Genomic DNA, 14618 nt, shown 5'->3' on the forward strand with positions numbered 1-14618 from the left:
ATGTATGGCCTCAAGGGCGGTACACCTAGAGGTAGCTAATTCATTGACCACCGACTCTTTTTTGAATGCATTACGACGCTTTCAAGCTATACGTGGCCCTGTAAGACAATTGCGTTGTGATCAGGGCACTAATTTCGTAGGGGCAAATAACGAGTTGTTAGCTGCATTAAAGGAAATGAACCAAGGTGTTGTAAGTAAAAGCTTGCTTGAGCTGGGTTGTGATTATATTGAATTTAAGTTTAATGTTCCACAAGCTAGTCATATGGGTGGTGTCTGGGAAGGACAGATTAAAACGGTTCGTTGCATTTTGGATTCTATGCTACACAAGTTAGGGACTCAACTTGATGATGAGTCTCTTAGGACATTTATGTATGAAACCACTTCTATTATTAATAGCCGTCCATTGACTACAGAAACTCTGTATGATCCATTGTCATTAGAGCCGTTAACTCCTAATCATGTAATTACTTTGAAGTCGAAGATACTTCTTACACCTCCAGGTCAGTTCGACTCTGCAGATATGTATTCTAGAAAGCGATGGCGTAGAGTACAATATTTATTAAATGTATTTTGGTCCAGATGGAGGAAGGAATACCTTCAAAATCTTCAGGTCAGGCAAAAGTGGTGTTCGCCATCTGTCAACATAGAGGTTGGGGACATAGTTTTAATTAAGGATATTGACAAGCCAAGAAATAGGTGGCCCATGGCTAGAGTACAAGAGACAATTGAAGGTAGTGACAAATATGTTCGTAAGGTGAAACTTAGGTTAGCTTCTCACATTGATAATAAGGGTAAACGTCAAGGTCCTGTTAATGTTCTTGATAGACCAATTCATAAATTGATAGTATTAGATAAGGCTTCAGAGGAGAGTAGTCATGAGGGGCCATAGTCCACTTAACGATTGTATACTAAGCATTTATGTACTGTGTAGCATGTTAAGTGTTTGGCGTATAAAATGATTTCTCATTTTGAGGGGCCATGTAGTGAAATGTATTTTGCGTTTTTTCGTTTTTCGTATTGTTGTGTGTTATATAACATTTGGTAACTTTGTTTGACCATACCTCAAATTGTTAAGATTCAGCTGCATAATTATTTGCTCATGTTTAAACGAGTACCTTGCGTGATTGGCTTGTTGAACCCTCGTGATTTATGTTATGTAAATAAGTCCTTTTCAATGTCCTTTGATCTATATTGGGCGCACTCGGAAAAGGGACCACTGGCATTGGTTACGTTTAGCCAGAACACATAAATTAATATCAAGATCTGAGATCCATGCGAAGCCAATGGAATGTAATGCCACGTAAGCAGTTGGTGATAGTGGTTGCTGGAAGTTCTAGACATTAAAGGGCTAAAGAGGTATTTTGGTGTTTATATATTATAAGTTAAATGCTTTCTTCATGTGTATTTGATGGTTCATGTTTGTGCAATAGTGAAGTTTGTGTAGTTTTATTTATGCCAAAAAACAAATTATAAAAATGTTGTATTTAGTACTGTAAGTTTTGTATTTTTGTATTTTCGATAGTTTTACGGGAGTTATAGTCATAAACGAGTGCGGAGCCAATAAATTGCGGTGACTTTTACTTCTTGTACGAAACCATCCGTCTTTTTGCGTCTTGCCACGACCGGTACAGGTTCATTATTCATCATAAGACAAAGGGTTCGATATTCATTTAGACAAAAAGGTTCGTTATCCATAATGGGAAGAAAGGTTCGTTATTCATAATAGGCCTTGCCAATTACACTTGTATGAATATCGCACTTCTCTCCTATTATGAATAAGAAAACTTTTTCCCTTTATGGATTATGGAACGTTTGCTCCATTACTGTATGAATATCGAATTAACCCTTTGTCCCATTTAATGATTAGGAATAAAGAACCTTTTTGTCTAATATGGATTACGCACTCTTTGCTCTATTATGAATAAGGAACCCTTTGTCTTATTATGAATAAGGAACATTTGGTTTATTATGGATTACGGACCCTTTGCTCTATCAGGAATAGGGAACCCTTTGTCTTATTATGATTAACGAACCTTTTTATCTATTATGGATATCCAACAGTTTTGCCTATTATGAATATTGAACATTTGTTTCCATTACGAATACCGGATCTTATGAATTATGATCCCCTTTTCATAATGAACAACAAACTTTTTATCGAAAAAATGCATGTTATGAATAAGGAACCTTATGAACAATGACTCTTATGAATAGCGGACCTTATGAATATTGGGCAGACCCCTACTAGAGAGCACCTAGCCTATCTAGCTGTGCCTGCATATTTTAATTTACTCCCATTATTTAAGCTAAGCGTAGCCTATTGCCATTTTACTGACAAGTAAATAGGCTAATATTAATAATATTGTGATATGGCTTCTAGCTAGGCCTAGGTCCTATTTTGGAGTTAATTAAACATCTACTAAATTCTAAGCAAGCCTACTGTATAGGATATGTTGCCTGAGGATTTCTGATATTCTTTAGAAATTCTATATATATTACATAGTATAAACATTCTAAGGAGGTTCCTTTAGCATGATATATCCACACTAAATACCACACTAATAAAGTATCAGCCTAACCAACACTACATAAAGTGTGGTAGGCTAGAAATATCATATAGCATAGGCAGTATACACAATATCATCATGAAATTGATTTTCCTGACTAAAATCATAGACAAACTTCCTTCTGACATGTGCAGTCTGAGCTAAAATTAAATCCAGTAGACTTAAAGGACTTAAGGGAGAAAACTGTGAGCTATGATTATGAACCAATCTGAGAACCAAAAGTCTTGCCTTAGCTCTGTAAATTGTGCACTGTACTACACAAGGAGAGGTGAAATAAGGGTTGCATATTAGTAAACACTAACCTATATATGGTGACTTCATGATACACAGTTGAGTCATGAACAGTGGGGTAGGATTGAGTATTTTCAATTTGTAATGGTCCATCATAGTAAGTTGTGTTAACAAACTTTGGTCAATAAATTAGATGGGGTAAATCAACACCCTCCCCAACCAAATCAGGAGCCCTTTGTGACCATTCTCACCCTGAAAGAAAAGTTTGTCCATTTTTGTAATTGTCCATGATAGTACATTGTTTTGGCACTTTGGTTCCTCTCCCATATAAGGGAAACTTGGGGGGGGGGGGGTCTGACGATACCTTTCCTCCTGGAAATTAGGTGGTCAGTATTTTCAGTTTGTAATGGTCCATCATAGTAATTTACTTTGAAAATAAAGTTGTCCATAATTAAGATGGGTATATACTAACCCCCCCCCCCTTCCCCACAACTTGATTCAGAATTTATTTGAATTTAAACAATAGAAGTGGCAGCAGCAGATATAACAAGTAAACAGATTTTAGTTCAATTTTTAGTATATTTTTGAAACTGATTTAGTTACATTTGGAAAGTTATATTATTCATGTATTTCTCACTTAAACTTTGCTTTTCAAGCCTATAACTGTGTCAGTTTATTTTGCAGATGTATAACTTACGGTGCAGACGTCAACCTACACCAAACCTAAAAAAAAAAATTGGCAGATAGAAATGGGTTATCTGTTCAATGGATAAATAAGGAAAAAGGTATGCGTCAAATAATATTTAATGAGTTATTCCTTGCTAAGTCTTGGGAAAAGTTGTTGCCATTAATTGTCAGCATTCAATGTTACCTAGAGTATCATCAAATTAGCATAAACAGAAAATTTGAATTCATTAGCTTGCATACCAGGGCTAATCCAGGGTTCTATGAACAGGGGCTGCAGTGAGAGCAAGGAGTGTAGCAGTTGTGAGGTTAAATGGGGGTGGGCTGGGAAGCCTGATGCCCATATGTTTTTATTTGAATTATTTCCTAGCATTTGCATTGGCAGCCCAACAAATACCTAAGGGCCTCCCCTAGAAATGTTTTTTGTCATAATTAGACACTAGCTGTTATAGATGAAACTTTCTGGCATAGTCTGGCAGCCTAATATAGTTCAGAGAGAAAGTATCTTTTTATTAGTATTTTTTGACATCGACAAGAAATTTAATGGTGCAATTAAGAGCTCACCAAACCCAATGCAAATATTAAGTGAAATTGTCTTCAAATTGCAAATGCAGACTTAACCATGATAAATAATACTAAATTTGTAATTGGCTGCATCAGAAACTATGGTGTTCCAAAAGAAAAAAACTGAGTTACTGTACATCTTTGTGTGTGATCTAAAACTCTTCTGACTTTAAGACCATTTTCTTTTGTAAGGTAGAGGAGTCTTTGCAACAGAGGAAATATCCTCTGGAGAATTTCTCCTACAATACAGAGGGGATCTCACCAAGGAAAAATGCTGAAATAAGATGTCAGAAAAAAGTTGCAGACATAAACTACCTTTATTTCTTCATGCATAATGGACAAAATATCTGGTAAATTATCAATCAAACAATATTTTAACAGCTATTTATGACAATACAGGTTACAACTAAGACAGAAAACATCTTGCTACTAAATTTTTGGGAGAATATTTAGACATATATTACTGAGATCGATACCTCACTTATATCCAAAGTGGAAAAATCTTTGATGGAATATATGCTTCTGAGTATTTGCAAACAGGAAATAACAAATCACTTTTATGATACTAATAATTATACTCATATAAACTCATACTCAATACTTGTAATTTGTCTCTCTCCATCTTAGCTTTGGGGATTGTAAGTTTTTCAAAAATAAATTATGCCATGTTTAACAAACATTGCTGGATGTGGCACCATGAATGTTTAGAATAACTTTTTTGATGTTGTTTACTGAAGTTATACACTGCTTATAGAGCAAGATTGATTTTACAAGTTAATTCAATGTAAAACAGTCTTATTTTATATCTTTGCAGTGTTGATGCTACAAAGGAGGACAACTCCCTAGGAAGACTTGTCAATGATGACAAAAGGAATGCCAACTGCTTTATGAAGGTTGCAAAAGATGATATAATACCACATCTTTGTCTATATGCTAAGAAGAAAATACTACCAGGGGAGGAGATAACATATGACTATGGTGGTTATTGCCCTTGGAGAAAGAAGGTAACATTAAAATTTAATTAAAATGCTGTGAAATAACAATACTTTTTTATGTGTCTTACAAGTTCAACTCGCATTCACATTGATTGAGAAATTGTAAGCTTCAATAAGGCATGAATATAGACAAGAAATAAACTGAAACAGTGCGTGGCCAGTACAGTTTCCCGTACCATATATTTGCCAGCATTTATTAAGCATGCGTTAGTTGACCAGAGATGACACTTCTTATCGACCCTAACCAATTCAATAAAAGACAAGTAATGAGATATGCTCAAATACGGGAGTAATTTTCCATAAGGAAGGCAATTGGTGGTCCCGGGAACCCAGTGGTTAATTATTGAAAATACACATCTATAATATATCTCAATGTAATCTATATACCCTTAGCATATAAAATATATCAGAATGGGCATATTGAATCCCTCATATAACAGGTGAAAATATTCTACTGAACCCGTCCCATACCAAGCAGTTTTGAGGCTGCGAAACAAAGGATCGACCAGAAATATAGAAATAGCATAGTCTGAAGCAGTATCTATAAGCATTATATTTATTTCAATCAAGATCAATAATTCACTGATTGTACTTTTTGCAACTCAGGAGGAAATAAAAACTGTGGTACGTACTACAATATTTTGGTAAATTAATTTAAGACAATAATTATAGGTATGGGTATTAAACTATACAAGCTAGAATACACAATATATATACCATAAAAATATAAAATATATCAGAATGGGCATATTGAATACCTCATATGACAGGTGAAAATATTCTACTGAACCCGTCCCATACCAAGCAGTTTTGAGGCTGCGAAACAAGGATCGACCAGAAATATAGAAATAGCATAGTCTGAAGCAGTATCTATACGCTGTGGCAGCTATGATGATTTTCACACACATGATTCAGTGCATGGTACATTCAATTGATCACTGATCACTGATCACTGATCAAGATCACTGATTGTACTTTTTGCAGACAACTAACGAAGAGCACGAAACAGCAACTCGGGAGGAATTAAAAACTGTGGTATGTACTACAATATTTTGGTAAATTAATTTAAGACAATAATTATAGGCATGGGTATTAAACTATACAAGCTAGAATACACAATATATAAACCATAAAAATATATATCAGAATGGGCATATTGAATACCTCATAACAGGTGAAAATATTCTACTGAACCCGTCCCATACCAAGCAGTTTTGAGGCTGTGAAACAAAGGATTGACCAGAAATATAGAAATAGCATAATGTAGTCTGAAGCAGTATCTATACGCTGTGTCAGCTATGATGATTTTCACACACATGATTCAGTGCATGGTACATTCAATTGTTGGTCAGAATCGGGACATACATACAGTCAAATGTGGTGCAAACTGTAGATTTGCATTGTTTCACACAGATGATTTGACCATGGATAATTTTGTGGGGCTATGGTAAATTTCACAAACATGATTCAATAGGCCCTAGTACACTCTTTTTTAAATTGTATCTAAACAACGTCAGTTGTCGTAGCTGCATGTGAACATTATTATGCTATCATGTATTGGTCAGTCAAGACATTTAGGGCAGAGGTGCCATTCAGAAGCTGTGTATCCCACTTTGTCATCACAAGGTTCCTAGATCAAGCTACTGTCAGACTATACAGTAGGTTAATCCTCTTCAGCCATTGATTAGCATATATGGCCTAATACGGGGGAAATGTTCCATCAGATAAGAAAGGCAATTGGTGGTCCCCGGAACCGAGTGGTAACAATATTGATAATACACTCTTGTATGGATGCCAATTGTGTGGAAATTCTTGATCATTTTAATAACACACCCCAATATAGACAGGTCCTAAATCTCTAAGCATTATGTTTATTTCAATCAAGATCAATAATTCACTGAATGTACTTTTTGCAGACAACTAATGAAGAGCATGATGAAGTACCTCAGGAGGAAATGAATACTAAGAATTTAAGACAATAATTATAGGTATGGGTATTAAACTATACAAGCTAGAATACACAATAGATGTAATCTATATACCCTAAGAATATAAAATATAAGAGAATATGTATATTCAATCCCTCATATAACAGGTGAAAATATTCTACTGAACCCGTCCCATACCAAGCAGTTTTGAGGCTGCGAAACAAAGGATCGACCAGAAATATAGAAATAGCATAGTCTGAAGCAGTATCTATACGGTGTGTCAGCTATGATGATTTTTACACACATGATTTAGTGCATGGTACATTCAATTGTTGGTCAGAATCGGGACATACATACAGTCAAATGTGGTGCAAACTGTAGATTTGCATTGTTTCACACAGATGATTTGACCATGGATACTTTTGTGGGGCTATGGTAAATTTCACAAACATGATTCAATAAGCCCTAGTCCAATTTTTTTTAAACTGTATCTAAACAACGTCAGTTGTCGTAGCTGCATGTTAACATTATTATGCTATCATGTATTGGTCAGTCAAGACATTTAGGGCAGAGGTGCCATTCAGAAGCTGTGTATCCCACTTTGTCATCACAAGGTTCTTAGATCAAGCTACTGTCAGACTGTACAGAACATGAAGGTTAAAAACCCCCTTCAGCCATTGATGAGCATATGGCCAAATACGGGAAAGCTTCCATCATGCTAAAATACACAATATATTACTATATAATCTATAACCTAAGAATATAAAATATATCAGAATGGACATAGTCAATACCTCATATAACAGGTGGAATATTGTACTGTCTACTGAACCCGTCCCATATCAAGCAATTTTTAGGCTGCAAAACAAAGAATCGGCCAGAAATATAGAAATAGCATGGTCTGAAGCAACAGCTATTATGTTGATGGTCATGTCAATCATAGCATTGGAATTCCATATCACCCTGATAAAAAAAAATGGACAACTATATTCAGTTTTGCTTTCAGGTTCTGCATGAACTAGCTGTAAAGATGTTTGTATTTTGCTCTCCCATATCCATTCAATGAAATGGTTGACTCGGTACAGGAAGAGTCTCTTATGTTAGACAAATTCACTGATCTATGTTTAGGTTAGAAGCTGATCTTAGGACTGAACCTGTCTTGATGTCCTGGCCTAGTTGCGTGACCTATTCCTAGGGATTGGGGGTTGTTGTTTTTTCTGACACAATATACCTTTTTCTTGTTCTTAGAAAATTCATGTTTTTCTGTTTTAACATAACAAATAAAAAAAGGTGATTGTGAAAATAGTTTGATCTGTTATTTTGTTACATTTAAATGTCATTTTAAATATGTTTCATACTTACTTTGTTAATTTTATTCTTGTTTTAGGAAACTGCATGCAAATCAACATCAGTCTCATTCACAGGTGAGTTTTATTGTGTTCAATCCGAACAAATTGTTTCAAATACTTTTAGAGCCATTTTACTTTTATTGAACTCACTAATTTTTATCTAATTTTAACTTCATTTTCACTCTTTCAGAATCCCCAAATGGTGCATTATATTTTGATGCTGATCTGAGAAAATACCATCATTCACTTGGTAAGTGAAACAGCATTTAAATAGCCTTTTAATTGTTACCTATTAATTAACAAGTTTTCTTTATGTATTCTGTTAGATATTTTATGCTATATATATTTCATTATATTTTTATGCCGATCTGAGAAAAATGAAGCCTTTGGACTATTAATTTTTAATGAGAACACTCTCTTCATTGTCTTTATGACTTATCGATTTTCATTTTTAAATTGCCACAGATAACAACCCCAATGAGCCTGTGTTTTTGGATGAAATGACAGGGAATATGTACTCATATGGTGAGTTCAATTGACATGTTACCTGATTGTTTATTTAACCGACTGAATGCAAAAGTAACATTTTTGAATTTCTGTAATTACAAAATATTAAGATATTTCAGATATTTTTAGATATTGCTCTATCATGCCTATTTGGTATTGGCTAAACTTATTTACTGTAATAGGAATAGATGTATAATATCCAAAACTTAAACAATTATTCTTCATTTCAACAGATATTTGTACTGTATCCTGCCAAGAGGTAAAGTATATACAATTCTAATTTCCAGGGAAGAAATATTACCAAAATAAATTTTGTAGTATATTCTTACCTATTCTTGTCTATGAAAGGAGGTGGTCATTGAAGCATAACATAACCAAAAATAAAAATGTTACTTCCAATTTAACTTTCATGTAGGGAACATGTAAATTCACATGGTAAAATCAATACATGTTTTTTACAATTCAAATCGTGATTTCGGAACATATTCCACAGGCTTGTTTTGGTAAAAACTTCATCACATGAGTTATAAGGATTTGGAGAAGTTAACTTGAATAAATCCTAACTAAATGTTTTGACTCTGCTCCCACCCCCTCCCCCCTCCACAAAAAAAAGAGCCAAAAAATTCATACATTGCCATATATACAGCATCTCAACAAAAATGTGCTAAATTCATTTCCCCATAGGAATCCTACAATTTTTATCACTAATATGATACTAACATCAGAGGAAAATATTTAAAATTGGAATCTGTCAATTGATGATCATAGAAAAATAGGTTTTGTATCGAAATACACAAGAGATCAAAATAAGCAGATTTGTAGTAAATGCCCAAAGCTGTACATTCTAAGAATTGGCAGATACAGTATGTGCACGTTGTTGGTACAGACCATCAAAATGTGCTATAATGTACTTATGTTTATGTTTCTGAAATACACACTGATTAACTATCAATGTATGCATGATATAACATGCATGTCATACCAATTATCTTTGAGGTGTAAGAAACATACTTTTCCCAAATTCCATGTGGTTTCTTGTTCCACAGCAGAACCACACAACAAGTAAATTTGAAAGAGTATAACTGCTTCCAATCCTGGAGTTTCATTAACAAAGTATATATATATAAATTTATAAGTTCCTTCAATTTTGCTCTTCAAATAGTAAAATGCTATCAGTTAAACTAAATGCACCATTGCCTATTCTTTGATTCTATTTGTCCAGTAAGAAACTGTTCTTCCTATAACAAATAATATGCAAAAAGTGTTAATAGTTACCATAGGCCTGTATGCATTGCATCTATTGAATCCTTTGAAATACCAAAGGAGTATGTGCTGTAAATTTGCAAAAATGGCATAGAAATATTGTACTTGATCACAGTTTAATTTTAGTATTAAATCAATTTATTTGATTTACAGGAGTATCCTGAACTTCAACCAGTATTTGATAAAATGATGCAGCAAATAGAAGAACAGGTAAACAGTCTTGCATAAATTATAGGCCTATCTCAGTGAATGTTTCCCAGCTGTCTTGATGATGCATATCTACAAGTATTAATTATCAGGGGTACTGTTAATTAGCTAAAGACTAGACTTTTAAGTCGCCAAAATGAAAAGATCTAGTCGCCATGGCCACCAGAATATACTGTATGTGAAAGGTGTGATCAGATTATCTGTGTGAAACTAGAATCTGCAGTTTGCTCCACACATGATAGTGTCTATGGGTACCATTGGCTTACAATTGCAACTGATCAATGTACCAATGAATCACTGAGTTATATATTGTATATCAACAATGAATTTCTATGGTTTATTGATTCACTTTATTCTGCTTCTTGCAGACATCTGATGATGATAGTGACAAAGCTATCTACGAAGAAAATGATTCCAAGGTATGTACAGTACTACCCTTGCAATTAATTATTTCAAACCACACTTTTTCAAAAAACAATTGAGTCTCCTATTCCAGTTACAATGCAGATAAATAAATGGAATGGAAATATCACTATAACAATATGTATTGCAGCTGTCACCTGGAGAGTTATATATTGTATATCAACAATGAATTTATATGGTTTATTGATTCACTTTATTTTACTTCTTGCAGACATCTGATGATGATAATGACAAAGCTATCTATGAAGAAAATGATTCCAAGGTATGTACAGTAATACCCTTGCAGTTAATTATTTCAAACCACACTTTTTCAAAAAACAATTGAGTCTCCTATTCCAGTTACAATGCAGATAAATAAATGGAATGGAAATATGTATTGCAGCTGTCACCTAGAGAGTTCTATATTGCATATCAACAATGAATTTATATGGTTTATTGATTCACTTTATTCTACTTCTTGCAGACATCTGATGATGATAATGACAAAGCTATCTATGAAGAAAATGATTCCAAGGTATGTACAGTACTACCCTTGCAGTTAATTATTTCAAATCAATTGAGTCTCCTATTCCAGTTACAATGCAGATAAATGAATGGAATGGAAATATCAGTTGAACTTAATAAAGAACCATGATGGCATTAAATTTCATGCATGAGAAGAGTTAAGGCAATCTGAGTGAATCTCATAGTATATACCAGAACATATATATAGAGAGGCAATATTTCATCAGTATGAAGAATTTCTTTCTCACCAATAAATGGAGACCTATTAAAGTAGAATCATGAAGCAAACAAACATACCCTTAACTACCTTTAAGTATTAGGCATTAGTGTTGTATTACTGTAGTTCCACTAAAATTAGATCAAAATAATAGTCCTTATATTCTTCATAGAAAAAACATAAGGAAGCGGTACATATATCCTCCAATCTAAATTATCTGTATGAAATGATGGAAGTCTGCAGTTGCACCACAACTGACAGTGAGTATGGGTACCATTGACCTACAACTGTATGCTAGTACAATGCATGCATGTGTGTCGCTCAAGAGTATGCATAAAAAATCGTGTGTGGAAGTAGTGTTACATATAGGATATTAAAAAATAGTTGATGAGATTTTCATGTCATGGTCTGTCAATTAAACCCAACTTCTGTTTGTATAGGAACAAAGCACACTAGTGTCAGTGGCGTAACTCTCATGCTCTCGGGGGGGGGGGGCAAACCTCCAGGCACCCGGGCTAAGGGGCAACCAGGCCTGGATACCCTTTCAACACGATAATACTTTGTTTGCATGGCTATAATGGCTTAGGAAGAGAAGTAGAAACCTTGACCCACTTTACGCTTTTCACCCTATAAATATCAAAACCTTGAAAAAAATCCAAAATTTATAAGCATTATGATATGGTCAGGTCACAATCAGGGCCTATCAGTAGACTAGCAGCGAGTGACGAATCTTTGAAAGTACAGAAATTCACAATCATTTGTAAGTTACAATCATTTGTAAGTTACAATCATTTGTAAGTTACAATCATTTTTAAGTGGCTATATGGCTTTCAAAACCAAAATTAATTTACTGTGCTGCACCATGCACACCATAGGTCAGAGGCGTCCCAATCCGTCACTTTTGCACTGGGCACCCCAACCCAACGTTACGCCACTGTGTAGTGGTTAGTAACCACCATTTATTCCATTTTAGCACAAAACATACACAAGATTAAGCAAATATCATATTTACTCTAATTGCATAGATTTAGCATACAGTCTCCTACTATATGACAGTCTGTATACAATATGTATGTGAGTGCCCAACTTAATTTAGTGAGGTGCAAATTCCAATTTTTATTCTTCAGATTACCACAGGTTGATTGAGGTAATTGACCAATCAGCATTTGCGACACCCACAATAGGATTTCACTCCACAAAAATCTACACATGAATTAACAAATTGACAAATTAATAGCATTTCTCCATAGCGTTAGATTGTAGTTCAATGAAATAAGTTTTTTGCGGGCTGCAATTTATTCACACAAAAAGTTTGTGTTTTCAGAATTAAATTTGATTAGAAAATCTTTGAAACAGTGGCCCCATCAGAGCAAACATGTCCCAACGATTGGTACCTTGACACCTGTTTTTACTACAAAGCAAAAACAACAACACACGGAGTGTTTACGTTCAGTCACAGTTGTTAAACAATAACAGGAATTCACGTTCTTGTGTAACGACATGACATGGCATTTTGTCGCAATCAGGGATGTTCTTGGCCCCTAACTATAGTCACTTTACATGTACCTGATTTGGAAATCAATATTAACATAGTCCTAATACATGCACATGGTTTTGTGTTTGTCTTAGCCCAGTGGCACTTCTATTAGATTGAATATGGCATTTGCCACTTTTAAAAAAACATGCATAAAGTTACTGGACATTTTTTTCAAAGCTAACAAAATAACTAGATTATTGCACTACAGTTGGTATTCTAAGACTGTCATGCCAAAAAGTAAGATATTATATACCGATTCCCTAGAAACTCTATGGAAAGCAGTGGCGGATCCAGGATTTCTGAAACGAGGGGCCCTCTTAATTTTCGCAAGGGGGTGGGGGGACCCGCTGGTCCTGCCCTTGGAAAGTTATGCATAGCTTGCCATTTGAGATGCATTATACAGTACATGTAGTTCAAGGAAATTCTGTATTTGTATTAAATTTTCATGTCTTTTTACATTAGATTCCAAAAAGGCTAAGGCAACTTAGATAATTAAGAAGCTACTCTAAAGATGATGCTGTCGAAAGTGATTTTGTACCATTTGATGAAGAAAGCGACACCTCTTCAGAAGAAGATGCTAACACATCAGATGAAGGCTATGCTGCTGATGAGAATCAACCCAGTACTAGTAATAAGGTATGTGTATTATCAACAGAGTACACTGCCCCAGAGGAAAAATCAAAAAGAGCTTGGAACAGACAACACTACTGCATCTACTGTGAGAAAACTGTTGTACAAATAGCACGACATTTCAAAACTCATCATTTTGATGAATCATTGGTGATTAAGGCCTTAAATGAACCTAAAAAGTCAAAGGAACGAAATGCCATTTTTGAAGAATTAAAAAAAAGGGGAACCATGCCCACAATATAAAAGTCTTCAAAGAAGGTAAAGGTCAACTTTTGGTGTATAAAAGACCACAAATGGGGCTACTGGATGCAGAGGATTTCATTCCTTATCCAGATTGTCACGGATATTTTGCAAAAAGATCTCTCTGGAGACACCAGAAAAATTGCACCTCGGAATCTAAAAATGAAAGTAAACAAACCTTGGGCCTTCGGAGAGCTGCCAGAGTACTGCTTCCCACAAAGGCAGACTGCAGTTCAAAACTGCAGAACATACTTGCAGGTATGAAGGCTGACAATATTGTATTAACAATACGTGCAGATCCTTGGTTATGCAAATTGGGGGAACACTACATCAATGACAGCCCAAATGCACACTACATTGTATCAGATAGGATGAGATCTGTTGCACGTCTTCTTCTCGAGACCCAAAAGCTAAATTGTGCCATAAAATCAGCTAAAGATTTAGTAAATCCATGCGATTTTGATCATGTAATTTCAGGTGTGAAGGGCTGCTGTGGGTTTGACGATGCATCGCAAATGTTTGCCACACCATCATTGGCTAAAAAGCTAGGTCAAAGCTTAAATGTGTTGGCAGATAAGTATTGCAGATAAGTATTGCAGAAGCAATAAAAGCTGCAGATGCTTCACAAGAGAACATGACCGAGCAATTCTTAAAGCTTAAGAAATTGCAGTGGAACAAGAAAATTGCCACTAAAATCTACAAACAGCAAAGCAAACAAAAGTTGCAAAAGCCCCCTAAAATACCACTAACAGCTGATACTGTGAAATTGTAT

At 34.8% G+C, this 14618-nt stretch overlaps 1 protein-coding gene across 1 annotated transcript; it reads left to right on the forward strand.

Moving 5' to 3' along the window:
- The first annotated feature begins 4740 nt into the window (after window positions 1–4740).
- Window positions 4741–13814, forward strand: LOC139954950 (uncharacterized). The gene is made up of 11 exons (XM_071954973.1): window positions 4741–5050; window positions 6026–6076; window positions 8357–8393; window positions 8509–8568; window positions 8784–8843; window positions 9059–9084; window positions 10242–10298; window positions 10664–10714; window positions 10930–10980; window positions 11182–11232; window positions 13439–13814. The coding sequence occupies exons 1-11, from the start codon at window positions 4934–4936 to the stop codon at window positions 13466–13468; spliced, it is 591 nt and encodes a 196-aa protein (XP_071811074.1). The 5' UTR covers window positions 4741–4933; the 3' UTR covers window positions 13469–13814.
- The last annotated feature ends 804 nt before the right edge of the window (window positions 13815–14618 follow it).

The sequence above is a fragment of the Apostichopus japonicus genome, chromosome 17, assembly GCF_037975245.1.
Source record: "Apostichopus japonicus isolate 1M-3 chromosome 17, ASM3797524v1, whole genome shotgun sequence".
NCBI lineage: Eukaryota > Metazoa > Echinodermata > Holothuroidea > Aspidochirotida > Stichopodidae > Apostichopus > Apostichopus japonicus.